Raw genomic sequence first — 17,942 nt, forward strand, 5'->3', positions numbered from 1 at the left:
GTGGTGTCAGCTACAGGGTGGTTCACACATGCATATACCTCAACTAATTTTGCATCACTTTGATGACTTTAAACCTAAATGTGTGAACTGACTCCATTCAAAACCATTGTGATTGACATCAGGTGACGTGACAGTTCTGTCTGTGATGGCTCATTGACTTATACATGCCACCATGATGCTGCAATTAGAAAGGAAGTTATTTATTTATTACATTTCTGTACTGGCCAACAGCCAAACCAGTGGCAGAATAAGCTTTGACCAGCGTTCTGCATCCTGGCAATTTACAGCAAAGCTTCCTTACTTTTTGGAACCTAACAGCTCAGGGAGAAGGGTTCTTACCAAGCCTTGTCACTGAATGTGCTACATTTCCATATGTAGGAAATTGTTTATGTTGAGGAAGATTTAGTCATATGACTTTTCTCTACATTCTGAAATAGTGGGGATTGTGCCCTGTGATGTGTGTGTTGGGGGTAGGGCACTGAAGCTACAGGAAAAATTGAAGGGAAAACATCTTATTGAAATTTTGTTAGCTGATTAATTTGTTTTAAATTTTGTGTTAAAATGTTTACATTATGTTTTATTATCTTGTATTTGTAGATTGTAATTTTTGTGAACCACCCAGAGGAACAGTTAATTATTGGGAGCTAATTGCAGGAAACACTTCTACATGTTTGCACTTATTAAATTACCGATCGTATTAAAATTTACTTTGCTTTAACTTTTTTTTTTAAGGTTCACATGATGTTGAATATGTGTCAAGTTAAACACTCTTGGTTATATCTTGGGGAGATATAGCAAGGAAACATCCTTAAAGCTCAGAGAACTAAAAGGTGATCCTGTTAGCAGCATTGTGTTTGCACAAGTAGGGCCTAGCCTGGTCAATAAGGAAAGCACTGAGAGTTCAAGCTGCAGCTGCCTGTGGGGGCTGGGCCCAGCACCTTTGCAGAAGCACCCCAACAAACATGGGTGATTCAGAGTCGGAGGGAGGGAGAGGAAGGTGGGATTTATGGATTTATGGATATGCGATCCCAAGGTGAAATATTGGGCTAGGAGAAAGGAGCAATGTCAACTTTAAGGTGTTTCAAAGGGCTGGCCACACAGGGAAGGTCTCTCTGAAAAGGGAGGGGCTTGACCAGGCAATCAGGTTGTTGAAGGTTGGTGCCAGGGCTTGTTCCGTGTATCTAACATTAACCAATAGGAGTTCCTTGTAACCTAATTGTTCCTGTATCAAGTTGCCTGGAGACTTCAAGGCTGTTTATGGATTCCAATTGTAACCTGAGGCACTGCTGATGTAACTGTAGTTTGCATAATAAAACCAATTGTTTTGCACTTTGACTTCTCTGATCAATCACAAAGAGAGACCACGAGGCTGAGCACTGTAGTGTGAAGTGGGGTTATCTGAACAGTTACTGTGGTGATAGAAATTGGGATAATGGGAATATGGTATTCACTTAGCTCTTATTACGTGAGTCCTGTTTCTCTATAGAAAATACATGACAATGGGTCCCCTGTTGTATGCCCAAATATACAACTTGGTGATAACAAATATGATTTTGAGGTTATATGTGCGAACATAGCTTGCTTTTCCAGTGTTTGGATGTATTTGTTCATTTGCAGATTTATTTGTGAGTGGAGAAGAAAGCATGGAATAAAGACACAGACATCAGAGCTTGGGATAAATTAGGGCCTCTTTATTTAAACAAGGGAAATTCACCCCTCCCTGGGTCTGCATGTGAAAGTGCAGTAATCTATTAGATTCTTTCTTCAGGAACCTAGCCTGCCATTATGGATGAGCCACTCTCCAAAGCCAGGAGTCGGGTAAACCTGCCCCCTCTCTCATTGGACACTTTGAAAGTGTGGGGAGACTGGCCTGCATCACCCCTGCCTGGTGCTGCATGGCTCTGAAGATGCAGGAAGGTCCCCAAAGACAAATCATAGCCTGACACAAGGGCTGCACAGCCCCTGAGGAGCAGGTCCTCTGGATATGCCAATCACCAAATAGCGCCAGAGTGCTCACCATCCCTATTGTAATATCGTGCAAATTCCCGCACAGCCCTTTCAATCCAATCTAATCTACCAATTTACTCGCCCTCTGCTCATCATAATTCCAGTATCTAGTAGGCAAAAAGCCTGTGCACAACTGCAAATTCGTGGCAAGTAAAATTCCTACTCAGCCTCCCCCACACACACTTCAAAGGGGGCAATTGGCTAATCCCATGTATTTGTTCATTTGCAGGTTTATTTCCAGTGGTGTGTCTTTCATCTTGAAATATACTTAGTAACCTCCTGTGGATGTTAACAGATGAAATTGTTTTGGAAAAGTATAGAGATCCATCCAAAATTGAAAACGATTTTATGGTGCTTATATGGAAAGCTTTTGAAGCTAGAAGAAGATTGCTGAAACTAATAAAAAAATGTGTTAATGGGAAACTCTTGGGCATTTTATAATAAATATAGCCCTCATGGGCAAAGGATGAACAGTAGCATATTTATTTATTCCCCAGCAACAAACTCTATGTGCCTATTTCTGCCTCATTGAAAGTAATCCTTGAGAGTCATCCATATAGAGATATCCCTCTTCTTTATTATTATTATTTTTAAGGTATTTGATAGAGAGGTGAGAAAAATCCAATCGTCATCTACAAATGACCCCAGGGATTTTCACAGGTTCAAGCACATTTTTTTTCTTTACAAATATCTCCAGGCTTTAGCTACATCTGAAGTGGTTCAGAATAGTGATGCCAGCTTGCCTGTTTTTAATGAAAAGACTGATAGATGCAGCATTCTGCTTAGCCTTAGATTGCTGGGTTTCTCCCCTCACCCCCCCCCCCCCAACTGAAGGCTGTGGACTAATAGGGGCAGAAACCAGCCCAAGTTTTCATAAGCAGGCAGTGAAAGATGTATCTCTCAATCCTCTATTGTGTCTGCAAATAATTCCTTATGCTAAAAAGCTTCTTGCATTCCTGGCCACCGGACTGACTCTCATACATTAATAACACCTGTCATGAGATTTTGAGATATACTCAAACAATTTATTTCCCAGTGGGGCTCTTATCTAAACAAGATCAGTCTTCATATCTTTCTCCGTTTAGTCAGGATTCTGTAGAAGCATATCTGACTGGTATTATCTGTAGCTTTCTGTTTCTCAGGAGTGGTGTGTGTGTGTGTGTGTGTGTACAATATATGGATGTTGTGTTGGAAGAATTTCCTTTTTAAAAAACCTAAAGGATACATGGTTTGTGTGTGTCTGTTTAAACAGGTGGGGGCATGTAGACTCCATTCCCATCGCTACTGAGAACATTGTTTATTCAGGGTGTTCTTAAAACACTGCTGAAGCTACTCAGTAGATATGTTGTTTGCTTGGTGTGCCTCTTTGAACAAACACATGGCATGATTTGTCCCTTCCTGTGTAAAGCTCTGCATGTTGTGTGCACAGGAGGAAAGCTTGATAGGGAGTCTGTTGAGCACTTCCTATTATCAGCAGACAGCAGGAGAGCCCTGGAGATCAAGTCACTGGAGTGGATACCTCTATGTGAAGCATGGAGAAGTCACTGCAATGGTCAGCCATGTTGTCGTGTGCCCAGTGCCTGCCAGTAAGGGCTGGAAATCCCTGCACAGTTCAGTCCAAACAACAAGGTAGTTATAGGCCTCAGCTAGACCTATGGGTCTAGCGCGATGGAGGGGTGAGGATCTCGTGATGTTTTTATCACAAAATCTCCCCCTCTGTTTACATGTGGAGCACGACAACCTCGGAGGGAGAGAATGTCATGGCCGCCATTTTTGGGGGGGTTAAAGGAGAGCGCACGAACGGTCTTGCGCAAAAGGTGAGGTTTTTTATAAGTTTAAAATCATTTCCCCATATCCCCCACCCCACCCCATCCCTCCCTGCTCCTGGGATCCCCTGTGCGTCCTGTGGATGCACAGGGACGATCCCAGGGATTGCCCCAGGACTTCGGCCTGTCTAGCTATGGCCATAGTGTTTCACAGAAGGAATATAAAGATTCAATTGCTCACAGGGCTGGACCCAGGCTGGGTCAAAACAAAAGGGACAAGTGTTTGGTTCCGACTACTGAATAGAGGGTGCGGGGAGGCTGTCTGCTTCTTTGGTTACTTTTATATCTGTCTAGCTATTCAGTGTAGTCCAGCCCCATATTCAGAACAAAAGGAGTCATTAAGAGTGCTTAGTGTGAAGGTGCTTGGGTTTTGATCTCATTGAACATGTAGGGAGGTGGGGGAATTTCAGGATTGGCTCTTTTTCCCTGCTAGGGCTTTACTGGCCTCGTGGGTAGTTGGCTGGGTGGTGATAGGATAACTGGGTAGACATTTACTGGAGTTTGCTGATCGCAGGGAGACCCTTTCTTTAATTCAATCAAGATGCAAGCATGTACAATGCGTAAGTCTTTACTATGCAGCGTCCAGAGCCTGGTTCTTTGTTACTGGCAGCTATCCCAGCCATGCTTTGTGGGGGGAAAAATGGATTCCAGAGCCAAGAATCCAGGGCAATGTCCAATAAATCCAATAGCATAAAATCCACATGAACACAGAGCCAGCATGTCTGAAGCTACACTGTAACAGATTTCTGTGGGATGTCAGTGGGGAGGAGAGAGGGGGGGAAGTACTATTGCCTGAGCAAAAGTATACTCATATGATGTTGGATTACAGTATTTATACAGACAAACATATCTAGAAAGAAGCTCACATAATTTTGTCTCTGAGCTTTGGCGAGTTGTATTTAGGGGGCTAAAGAACTCACAGGGTGCTTGCCCCACGAGTTCACCCAGCGCTGCTCAGCTGGCCCTGTTCCAGGGGCTGGCCCAGCCAAGTGCTCGACAAAGTGCACTTTTGAAGGCCTCGAGAAAGTGTGCAACTCCCCTGGCATGGCATTAGCATGGCTGGGGGAATCCCACACTCTCTAGTGGCCCCGGAAAGCATGATTTACCTCCTCTACCCTCCGCACCAATTGGGGCCTTGATCTTAAAATCCAAGGTTTTAAGAGGGCGTTTAAGGCCACAATTGGCGTGGAGGTGGGGAATTTCCCCCCTACCACCACCGATGGGGGCCTAAAGGTGGAGGGAGAAAATACACAATTTCCCTAGCCTTGGGGAAATTGCGTATTTCCTGCCACTGTGTTAATGGCGGTCGGCATTAAGGCAGAGGGGGTGGGAGTGGGAGACAAATGGTGCAGGTCAGGGCGGAACTGTGAGGACTAGATGCAGGGGCATCTGCTGCCGTCGTGGGCCCAGGCACATTTTTGCCCTATCTCTAGTTGTATTTGGCAGAATCTTTAAATAGCTTCAAGGAGGGTTGTTTTTTTTAATTACTGCAGTCATGATGCTCTGCTGTGATGATACTTTCAGACACAGATGTTTCATGGAGCATTGTCCCAAGACCTGTCAGTGAACGGATCCTGATGTTATAGGATATTTTTCTTTCTCTTTGAAACTTTGTTGAACTCTGTGAAGAGCAGTAGTGGAGTCTGTGGAGTAATTTGTATACTTAATGAAACTTGGAGACCTAGAGGAGCCTGTACTACTCACTTTACATCATCGAAGATAATGCAACTTTATACCAGCAAACGTAATTATTATTATTATTATTATTATTTATTTATTTATATAGCACCATCAATGTACATGGTGCTGTACAGATAACACAGTAAATAGCAAGACCCTGCAATACAACATAATACAACATAATACTATCTGACTTGAATTTTTGAACTACACAAAAATTTGTTTGTTTTAGAACTGCACGTTTTTTAAAATAGAACTCCACATTTTGTGCCTGGTTGTTCTTTAAAAAGGTCCTCGCTGCCTTTCCCTTAAATTTTTTTGTTTTGTTTTGTTAGATTCAGAACAGCAAGTGGTCAACTAATACGGATTAGTAATGGGGAGGTTTTATTTAATTCAGTTTGTAAGCTGCTTTAGTTGGAGAAATCCCTTAAAACACTGAGATTATATTTTAAAGCTACCAACACACTACCTTGACGTCTACAGTGTATGAGACTCTTAAAGCATATTTTAAATGAAGGTTATGCATTTGTATACAGTAGATGCAGTACACTGGAATATTATATTTCACATGTGTCGGTTATATCTCTCCTGCATTCTCAGATTTTCAATCTAGTGCTTTGGGATTAAATGGAAGATTGTAAATGATTTGCAAAGGATTAGATAGACAACTTTACAAAATCTTTAAGGAACTGTAGGCATTATTTGGGGTGATCATGGGCAATAGAAACTGTAGTACATTTGATGGCATTAATAAGGCTGCGTCAGGATTTATAGGGGTATTACATTAGATTTCTTTCTTTCTGAATTTTTCATTTGCTTTACTAGATGCTATCATTCAGCAGCAAGAGAGGATGTTGCAGAACTCTGAATGCAGGAATTTATCCAGTGTGAATGCTATGCAGAATTTCACAGTTGTTATTAGAATATTTCCCTTCACAAAAGAGAAATAGTGGAAATTGCACGTTAAGTGCAATTAGGAATTTACCTTATATACTGACTTCTGAGTAGCATAGGTGTGGAATATTTATTTATTTGAGTGGCTTCCTCCCAAAGTTAAGGCTGTTATTGGACACTCCACAGTCCCATTATGGAATCATTTTGACCCTCTGCATACAGAAATGGCTTAGCAGATACTCTCTGGTTCCAAAGAAAAGGGTTTGAGTGGCTGATAGGTTTCTTAGCAAGGAGGGAAGAAAAATTCAGGAGGCCACCTTCCCCCTGAGAATGCTAGCTATTTCACATTATATGGCAGCACACCAAGCCGCACCACTGTGCAGCCTCCTTTCAGATTACTGACAGTTCCCTTGCCACTCACCAATCACAATGATAAAACTACACATTAGCCTTGAACTGCTTAGGGATTTTAATAGTGGTATAGAAGTATTTTAATAACATAAAAATAAACAAAATGTGTGGAAGACACCAGTCAAGGCACCTTGTGTTTTTAAAACATGTAGGAAAAACATGTGGGAACATATACATCTTTCCCAATTACTCTACCCCTATGCTTGCTATGGCTGTACCTTTTAAAAAAGAGTTGAGAACCCCCCTCTGTCTTGTAGTGTCCTTGGGCAAATTAGTTGTCTTTCAGCCTCACCAGTTTGCCTTTATGTGTAATGGGTGTTTTGTGACAGTTGAGCGCATCATGGGAACCATTTTGTGAATGGGCCTCCACCATGGCAGCCATTTTGTGATAAGGCCCATCCATGCTATTTTCTCAACATTAAAAAAGTTGGTCTACTGCATCAAATGCAATTATCTGCTGATGGAGCAGGTCTTAGAATGTAAGCCCTCTAGCCAGGTGCTGTGACATTTATATGTTCCATACAAAGGCTAGAAGGAATACTGTTGGCATGAAATAAACCTTACATAGAAACAGCAGTAGCAGCATAACAAATAGTGCATCTTCACCATCTTTTTTCTTTCTTTCTAGGAGTCCTGTGTTGGTATTCCAGTGCATTCATCGCCATGTCATTTGCCTGGACTGTTTTCATTTATACTGCGTGACTATGCTGAACAATCGTCAGTTTGTCCATGACCCTGTCCTTGGCTACTCCCTCCCATGTGTGGGTAAGTTGTCCAGTATTTTCCCCCCTTGGATTACTTGACAAACAGCCGAAATAAATTACTGTCTTAAAAATACATATATTCCTGACACTTGTTTCATATAAACTAATGGGATTATGATTTGCTGTAGCATTTTATTTCTTTTTTTATGGACTGCCTATTGGTTTGAGCAAAAGCCTTCTAGCTGTGTGCTGCTGCCTTTGCAGTACGGGAACTTAGTTCTAAAAGGCATTTCTTTTATAAGCATATGCATACATTTTTCCACATTAGTATTTCATCATCATCAAGTGTTCAGTGATGATAGCTATAAAGTGCAAGCAAAGAAAAACTGAATGACCTCCACATCTCTTTTTTTGAATCAAATAAGTTGTTAACTTCATTGGCCTATCTTCAAGCACTAATAGGAAAAGTACCGTAACAGAAATTTCAAATAACCTTCCTGGCTCAGGAAGATATCTCTGCTAATTACCACAGTGTTGAGTGCAAGGCTGATCACCCAAAGTATTTGTTAGGCAGGGTATCCTTTCTGCTCGGCTGTAGAAAGAAATGTGGATTAGATGCAACAAAAAGCTGACAATTCTGAAACAGTCATTCTGGTGGATCAGAAAATAAGGAAGTCGATCTTTACCCAAACTGAAAAGAGAACCTTACGAAACAGCCGGTTAAGATACTTTTCTTTCTTGCTATTTCAGATTTGTGGACAGTACCATTTTATCCTTCTTTTGTTCTACAATGAACATGAAAGTAGGAATTGTTCTTCATTGTTTTGCATTGTAGGATAATTAATTTATTAAACAACAGATGTGCCTATTCCTTAAGGGCTTTGCATCTAAGATGGGTTTAATATTTAACATCTTCTGGATTACCTTGGCTTATGTTAGTGGTGACCACAGTTTGGATTCAAGGCAAAGCTATTCCTACAAATGGGCAGAAAGAGACTGCCTATTCAGGTAGCAGTTTCCAAGGAACCACATGGTACATGCCAGCAAATAGCTAATTATCCAGCTGTTATAATATTATTACCACCACTGTGGCGGTGACTACCATTTGTATTTTCTTCTCCAGGCACCACATGGTCCTGGACTATTTGTCCAAGACACCACTTATTATGTTGTTTGGGGCGCATTGAGAAATTACTTCCATGACATCAAAGGGACAATGTATTGTACTTCTCATGGAAATGCTCCTTCTCCTTTTAGTATGGGTTCTTTTTGCTCTGTTTAGTTGGCTGATGTTCTCAGTTGATAGAGTGCTTTGTAAGGGTATTAGTATTGATTTATTGTATTTATTGACACACTCCTGTGGTTTTCCAGCAATCCATGACATTTTGCACTGCTTTTATGTTTTGTTCCCAACTTATTATATAACCTCTAGCATACTTCAGCCCATGTTTATCATCTGTTAGGGCCTAGTAGAAGTGACACTGAGTTCTATGTCTCTTTTCCCCAGTAGTTTTTTTTTTTAATGAAAAGCAGCCCTTTTCCCAGGTGTGATTAGAAGTGGAATAAGAGCAGCGAAAGGTGTTGCTTCACCCTTTTCCCTCCTGCAGTTCTCCTCTAAAAAAATAAAATAAAAAAAATAGCCTGCTCTGCTGCTTTTCCACCTGCAGAGGAAAAGATATGGGGAACTCAGATAGATGTGAGGATTTTCAGAAAATGATAAGCAGTCACTGCTACTACTGAGTTCCTAATTACAGTCATCCAAGGCTGCTTTTCATTAAAGAAAAGAAAAATTGAGGTGGGGGGAGGCCCATGTCTACTCATGTTTAGTTTGGCCATCACTCCAGTTGACACAGTAGGTTTTTGCCACTAAAATATCTGAGAAGAATTTGTCATCTTTTTGCTACTACCACGTAACTACTCTTGTGGAATTAAAAATTAAATTATGGCCTTACTTCATATGAGAATCTGTTGAAATGTACCAATGTCAACATTCTGGAGCAGTAATGGGAAAACTGAAGATAGTCCCAACTATCTGTAGTAGAAACTACAGACAGTGGTTCTGAAGTAGAAACTGTAAGTTTCCCGACATTTTGCTGATGAAGATAGGAAATTCAAGGTGAAAACTTGAAGAAATCTTTGGCATGGATCTTTGGCAATTCATTGTTGCATACTGTAGGGAAAACTTAGAAATACTTCAGTTTAGAATTATCATCCTGTATATAGATAAAAAGAAATGACAGAACGTTATCATTTTAATTTAATAGCAGTCCAGGACTACCTTATCTCAACAAAGGAATTGTCACTTGCTAAAACAGAATAAAACCACTGTAAGACTGCAAGCCAGCATTATTTATGTAAGAACTTACAATTAGCTAAAATATTTTAAAAAGTATTTTCTGAAATTCTCTTGATTTAAAATGGCAATAGGTGTGTCCATCAAGGAAAGAGTAAATGTTTCACTGTGCTAAACTAATAGGTTATGTTCTGTCTACTGTACTTTTGAACAAGACATTAGTTCATCGTTGTGATCTTATTCCTTGGAAACACTAACCTCACAGGTACATTGTGTTCCAAGCATCAGTTTGTATATCTGCTTTGAATGAAAACTGGGGTTACTTCAGCTTCACTCAAGCCCATAAGTATCCATATTGGTGTCAGTGGGGTTAGTCCAGAGCACACTGAAGATGATATCTCTTCACTTTCTTTGGGGGATACAAATACCTTCATGCCGCAGGAGAGTTCTAGTTTTGCCATTAGTATTGCTTAGTTTGCTTCATAGTGCAATTAGCACTGTTCATTCTGGTGTTGTTTTAACAAACAACACCAGAATGAACAACACCAGAATGTAACATAATGATCATAGCCAACATTAGCCAGTTTTCATTAACATTTGACTTCCTGCTTCTGATGTTATCGAGGGAATGTATAGTCATTGCAAGATTTTTTTTAAAAAAAACTTTTATTGTATCAATCGAGAAGCCAAATGTTCTACAAGAAAACCAACAGGTTTTACTTCACTGCATCACTGTAACTGAGAACAGTGAAGTTTTATCACAGATGCATAGTAATTTGCATGAAATTTTCAGTGAAAAAAACTCCTTCATGCTAGCAGCATTCTTTTCAACGCAGTTTTGTAACTGATATGCCTCAATGGCAGGACCATTCTGCATAAACCGAAGCCAGAAGACAAGGAAGTGTTTGGATATTTCAAATCAATAAGTGAACCTCAGCCTTCCTCACCTCTGCAATCCCCGGTTGTGGGCATCTGTACTCTGCCTGTTCTCTCTCCCAGTTTGCCTTTCCATCTCTGGTTCCTCCCTCTAGCTTTGTTCTTCTCTTAGGCCCTTCTGCTCGGCCTCCCATTCTCTAGCTCCTAGTCAACTCAACTTGTGGCAGCCAGGCACAATCTACCTCTTCCGTTCTTTGTGACATTAGGAGGTTCATCAGATGAGTGTTTTATTGCATGCTTGCTGCTCCCCACTTATTATTATAATAATAATAATAATAATAATAATAATAATAATAATAATAATAATAATAATAAATTTATTTCTTACCCGCCTCTCCTTTTAGATCGAGGCGGGGAACAACATTAGAACAGGAATCAATACATCTTAAAAATTCATGATTTAACATTGATCTGGATAGGCCTGCCGGAAAAGGCTAGTCTTTAAAGCTGCCTTAAAATCACAAATAGAGTAATTTTATGAATCTCCTCCGGCAGGCCATTCCACAATCTGGGAGCGACAGAAGAAAAGGTCCTCTGATGTGATATAGATGTGCATGTGTCCTTTAGACGATGACTGCCTCTCATGCGCCTCCAGCTCCTTCCTCTCATTTTTCCATTGAAAAAATAGACTCCTTTTAATCCAACTTTTTTTAAAAATGGAATGTGCCATGATTTCCTGCTGTGTGCAGGAAAAGCCATACAATAAACACAGCCTCTGAATGGTCCACGTGGTCTTTGTTTACTTTCTCTTTCCCATCCGGGAAGAATGAAAAAGTGCGGAGAAGCGATGGTAAGGAAACACGATTTTCCCCCATGTGATGATGCTCTAGGACAGCTCAGGCACTCATTGCCATTGGTTTCGGCACTGCCCCAAATCTACGTTGCAACATTGCTTGTTTGCTTTGTGACTGGTTAGTACAGGAAGTGAGGGCAAAGAGGAATGTTGTTTCTGGTTATGATCAGATTGGCTAGAAAAAAAGCTGTCTGTCATTGGGTTGTTAACTTCAAATAGCAAAGGAAGTATTCTTACATTTTATAGCGGCATAGGGAGCTGCCTTATATCAGGTTGAACTAGTTGCCCAGCTAGTCCTGTATTGTCTGACTGGCAGTGGCACTCCATGGTCTTTCCTCTTCACTTGCTACCTGATCCTTTTAACAAGAGATGTCAGGATTGAACCTGGGACTTTCCACATGCAAAGCAGGTATTCTGGCACTGAACTATGGTCCATCTTCACAGTTTTGGAGGAGTGGGGTTCATTATATAAATGTCCAGTCATTCCAATTCACAATAGGTCTTTGGACTTCCGCCTGCTGGAACAGCAAGAACTTAAAACAGCTAGTCAGATGACTATATAGCAGAGTTATGATTTGGATCGAGTCCACGTGCACTTACAGGAGAGTTAGGAAAAGCTTTCCTGATTGTTTCGTTTAGTCCTGAGAGTTTGCAGATAGAAGTTGGTTGGATTATTGTAGTTAAGTTCAACAAAATCCACAGCCCTACAGATTATATACTCTGTCCTTGTCTAATGGTAACAGAAATGTATCCCATCTCTCTGTATGGTGTCTTGTATTAATGAGGTCCCATGCATAGAAATGACCTCTAAATATCTTTGAAATAATTAATAATGTGCTTAGAGGGATAGGCTTGCATATTCATGAAAGCCCATTTACAGTTATTTAGCTAGTAGGAAGGGCACTGAAATTCTATCTCGAAGAGCTTTGTAGAAAAATATGCAGCATATTTTACCGTGAACCCTACCACCTTGCGTAAAAATAGGATGCTAGTCGTATGTGGTTACAACCCACAAGGGAATATTAACATGTTGTAGAGTGTGAATGCCAAGAAAAGAATGGTCGTGGAAGAACTGCAAGCTTGTACATTGCTGGAAGCATTTTACAAAAATGGCTTTGCATCCATTTGTTCCTGGCTTTGCATCCATTTGTTCATATTTTGTGACATATTGTAAAACGACCTGAGAAAAATAAGCCATTCCCATGAGAACTGTAAAATGCTTTTTGTATGTGGAGATAAGCTCAGTATTATTACAGATAAATAAATAAATGAATATACATCTAGTCTAAAAAAGGGGGGAGTGGGGAGGGATGTATAAGAACCTTGTTTCAGTTCTTTTTTAATGGGGATTTACCCAGTTCTCATCTTCCAGACTGAACACAGACTTGGACACAATCTGCAGACAAAGTCCAGACTTTTCCAAACTTGCAGTATGATTCATAGATATTAAAAAAAATGAAGAAAGAAAAACATTCGGCAGCATGTGTACATTTGGAAAATGCACATGAAAAAAATGTGGAGTTTGGAAAAATGAGCACAAATACACTTTAAGCAATGGGAGAAGAATGTGTACATTCAAAGATATGAACAATTGATGTGTATATTTTGGAGAAAATCTGCACTAAAATAGGCACAGATTTTCCTGTGTAAAGAAAAAACCAAGCTCATAATCTGATATGGAGCCAGGTCAGGATGATTTGAGTTGTATTGAGCACTATTTCAAGTGGAAAGGAGGGATATAGAATAATTAAACAAATAAATGACCCTGGTGAAGTTAGTCAGTATGGTTGTCCCCCATATTGCCGATGGGGAGTGGGGGGAGAGACAGTTCTAAGGCAGAGAGAAAGTTGCTACCTAAGGCCAACAAGTGAATTCAGGGCAGAGGTGGGACTTGAACTCAGTCTCTTAGGTTTTCTTGTGTGTAGGGATACCAGTGTAGGAAAAGTATATTGGGAGAAATGGAAATAAGACTAAGTAATTTAGCTCAGTTACAATGTACATACTGATAGGGTTTTGTGCAGCTGTGGGAACTGCTGTTGTAATAATGTAGCTATGCAACGTTCACGTGTGTAACAGAGACCCAAAGCCACACCTGCTGCTTGGGAAGGACAGGCTTTCTGTCACTGTTGATGCAGGTAATGGTGTAGAGGGATTCAGGGTTTAAAGAAGAAGCAGGAGATGTGCCATTTCTTACTCCATCTCAGTGTTCTGGCCTAGCTTGGTGTAGGACACCTAGGACAGGATCACCTCTGGTAAAGTAAAATGACATCTAATAAGGCAAGGTCTCATCCAAGAGGCCAGGCCTGTCAGGGCTTTGGACAGATCACTGTGTCACCATATGGGCTGGAACTCACTCAAGAAGAGTAATTTTCTCAGCAACATGCAGCTGACTTCTGAAGGTTGGGCACATCTGCACCTGTTTTTAACCCTTCCTCTCAGAGGAGCTGTGTATTTATTAAAGGGTCATTGCTTGATTCTGCAGCCACTGGCTTCTATGGCATGGGGCTGATGAGGACTGCATCGGAGGCTTGCCCTCTGAGTCCGAGGAGTCTGGTAAAGCCATGTCCTCTGGACTGGAAGGGCCCAGAAAAGCAGATGATGGGTTACTGGATGAAGCCTCCTCCCGACTCTGAGTTCTCAGAGTGTTATCAAATATCACAGTTTTCAGGTTTTCAACAAGGCTCTTACCATACAAACAATTAGAAGCCAGCATATTGCAAGCCTATGGAGGATGCTGGCCAACAAGACTTCTTTGTAGTGCATGCTCACAGTTAAGGTGGAGACCTGGCTTTCACTCTTTGCCCTTGGGGCTCATATTGTGTTGTGCTATAATAAGTTTAGTTTATGGAGTTTTTCTGCATTACGTGCCTTAAAGATGTTGCTCCTTGGAACCTTCTTTGAATGATGAATCTGGAACTCACCTTCCAATGGTGAATGTTCAAGAGCTTCTGAACACCCGTTCTCTAGTTTGCATAAATTATTAATACAAGTTTCAGTTTGTCTCCTTTTCTATTGGTCTTATTTAAATGCCATTTAGTTACTTATTTTGCAGGACTCCCCATATGCTGAAATGCTTGGATGACATATTTTGAATGGGCAGGTGGATGCACAACTTTGGTTGGCATGGAGTCGAGAGCCATAGACAAAGCATTCTCATGGCTGAAGGCAGTGGTAATTACTGTAGTCATCAACAGGTGTGCAGCTTCAATGACTCAACACATTCATGAACTTACAGCATATTTATTTATTTATTTGTTTATTTATTACATTTTTATACCGCCCAATAGCTGAAGCTCTCTGGGCGGTTCACAATCCACTCTTTAGCTGAAAAGGCTCCCACAGTAGTTTATAGATCAATGAAAAAAATAAGATAAGACTTACCCTCAGATTTAACAATCTAAAAGACATGAGACAAAAGGGGGGAAGAGGAAAACAAGCCTAGGCACCAATTCTTAGGTTACTATGAACTTATAATGAACAGCAGGGATGGAAAAAATTCAGGCAGAGGAGGAGCTGAAAGCAGCTAGGCTCTCAGCAGAGCCAATGGACTGGCCCTGCTTCCCTTCTCTCCCTTGGCTGCAGCCTGATTGAAGGGCTGTTCAACTACCTACAGTTACAGTCTTTGAAGAAAAGCAAAAGCCATCACCCATATACCTCTTCAGGAGTAAATGAAGTAAAGGGTTCTAGCCTACCTTTCTTACTGACATATCATTCGCTCTATTACCTGTGTTCAAGAGCTGAATGCCATTCGGTATGTAACCAAATGGCAGCACTTCAAATACAAGCAATGGTCAAGCAAGCAAAGCTCAGTTAGGAGAATGCTCACCCAGCCTGGCAACACTTCTCTCCTCAGAGCTGAGTGGCCTTCCACCCAAGAAGAGAGAATCCCTCCTCAAATGGGAAGGCTTTGAAGCTGCCTCAGTCCATGCTCTCAGGACCTCCCTTCTCATACAGAGACATGCAGAGACATACAGAGACCACTCTGCCGCTAAGATCATCTTCCTGGCCCGCCGCTCTGACCATGTCACTCCACTTCTGAAATCTCTTCATTGGCTTCCAATTCACTCCAGAATCCAATATAAACTTCTCCTGCTGACCTTCAAAGCTCTTCACGGTCTAGCTCCTGCCTATCTCTCCTCTCTCATCTCACACTATCGCCCCGCTCGGGCTCTCCGCTCCTCTGATGCCATGCTTCTCGCCTGCCCAAGGACCTCCACTTCCCTTACTCGGCTTCGTCCTTTTTCTTCTGCTGCCCCTTACGCCTGGAACGCTCTTCCAGAACACTTGAGAACTACAAACTCAATCACTGCTTTTAAAACTCAGCTAAAAACTTTTCTTTTCCCTATAGCCTTCAAATATTGAGTTTGTTCTGACTCTATACTGTTAGCTTCACCCTACCCGGTGCCTGTTTACACTTCCCTGTGCCTGTTTGCATTCTCCTTCCCTCTTTATTGTTTACTACAACTTATTAGATTGTAAGCCTATGCGGCAGGGTCTTGCTATTTACTGTGTTATCTGTACAGCACCATGTACATTGATGGTGCTATATAAATAAATAATAATAATAATAATAATGCCCAGAGTTAGGCAGCCTCCTCACCTGAGAAGGGGGACATTCTGAAGGCACAGATCCAGCCAACTGACAGATGTTGTCCTTTGTCACTTTAAAGGCACATGCACACATGAGGGCACAAATACACACAAACACACACACACACACACACAGACACACACACAGAGAGAGAGTTTCAGTTTCGTTTTGGAGTCTCCAGAATTTTAATTTGTCAAGACCTAATATAGCCCACCAAACATGTGTGATAGCTCAACAGGGACTCAGTTTTTCCTATCTTTACAGAACGTCCACACTAGAAGGGTTTCAAATATGCCTGTTTCCCACCCTGCTGCCACAGCTGAGATGGGAGGCAGATTTGCGGATGGGAAGGACCCAGATCAATGATGCACATGGGCTGCCGCACATGCAGAATGAGGCAGGCAGGGCCAAGCTTTTGAAGGCACCTTTATGGTGATTGGCAAATCTGCAGGCCTGCTCTTCAAGGGTTACAGGACCCTCGTGCCAGGATACGGTTTGCCTTTGGGAACCTCCCTGTCCTATCTACTTTAGTTGTGTCGCACCGGATCGGGGTGATGCAGGTAGGTCTTCCTACACTCACAATGGAGTGTAGCCTAAGAAAGGGGCCGGGTTTGACCCAGCTTCTGGCTTAGCAGGGTAGCACACCCTTAATTGCAGGCTAGATGCCTGAGGAAAGGACCTGATAGATTCCCATACTTTCACACATAATTCCAGGGAGGGGTAATTTCTCCTTATTAATAAAGAGGCCCTAGTTTATCCCAAAGCTCTGGTGTCCGTGTCTTTATTTCCTTGGTTCCTTCTCCAGTCCAATGGGCAGACCTCAATACATGGCTTCATAGGCTGTGTTTGACTTGGTAGGGCACAAGCTTCACATGCCTAGTTTATGTGTTAATTTTAAGGTCCCAGTAATTCTTCTGTAGTTAATGTTCTCCTAAATATGTTTCCACGCGATGAAAGAGAAAATTTTCAGTAGCTGAAATCCAGAGTTTATCTCTTTTTTAGCACATGTACAAGAACAGTAGGCCTCACTGGTAATAATTTAAATTGTCATACTGCCCATTTTGCATTAAGAATTTTTTAAAAAGTTCTTAAGAATTATTTTTTGCATTATTTTATTTATGCCAACTTAAATAATGGACATTGTGGGAAGCATAAAAGCAGAGAAAATGATGTTTGGAGAAGTGGTTATTAATGAACAAATTCTCCCAAAATAGTAACTGCATTTCCTTGAATTAATTTTCTTCATTTAGCTGCAACGATACTCTACATTTGGTTCTACTGATAAGAAAGGCAATGCCCAGGAGTTTGAGGATATTGAATCAAAGTGATTTCATTTGCAGATGGCATGCTGTTTACAATGTAGCTAAAAATGACAGCAACTGAAAAATTAAAACTAGTTAACAAAGAGCTATTTCTTCCTGATGTCACTTGTGTTCCCTCCACCCCTCCACACACACATGGCAGCCAATGAAGTAGAGCAGGAAAGTTTCTAACCACATAGTTTTTAAGCTACATATTACATAGAATCGCAAGGGAATATGCACTTCATGGCACTCATGCGTTTTCCTATAACATACAGTTTAGTGCTGGGGTTTATGGGGTGCTCAGTGTCTAATCGCTTTGTAATGAATGTGCAAACTGTCTCCTTTGAAAAGTACATAAAGTGAAACAAAATGTATGATACCAAAACTGTTTGGGGTGCTTTCTTTTTGACAGCTGTTCCCACACACCACTTATCACTTGATGATGTTGTCGTTGAGTGATGTCTTGATCATATGTGTGCGGATTTGCCTAGCTAAGTGGCAGA

At 41.2% G+C, this 17,942-nt stretch overlaps 1 protein-coding gene across 1 annotated transcript in view; it reads left to right on the plus strand.

Moving 5' to 3' along the window:
• PRKN (parkin RBR E3 ubiquitin protein ligase) overlaps nucleotides 1-17,942 on the plus strand; it is an 887,548-nt gene that overhangs the window by 556,353 nt on the left and 313,253 nt on the right. The window contains exon 7 of the mRNA XM_063124475.1: nucleotides 7,447-7,583. Coding sequence (XP_062980545.1) covers nucleotides 7,447-7,583 — 137 coding nt within the window. The remainder of the gene's footprint in view (nucleotides 1-7,446; nucleotides 7,584-17,942) is intronic.

This window comes from Elgaria multicarinata, chromosome 4 (assembly GCF_023053635.1).
Source record: "Elgaria multicarinata webbii isolate HBS135686 ecotype San Diego chromosome 4, rElgMul1.1.pri, whole genome shotgun sequence".
NCBI classification, from domain to species: Eukaryota; Metazoa; Chordata; class Lepidosauria; order Squamata; family Anguidae; genus Elgaria; species Elgaria multicarinata.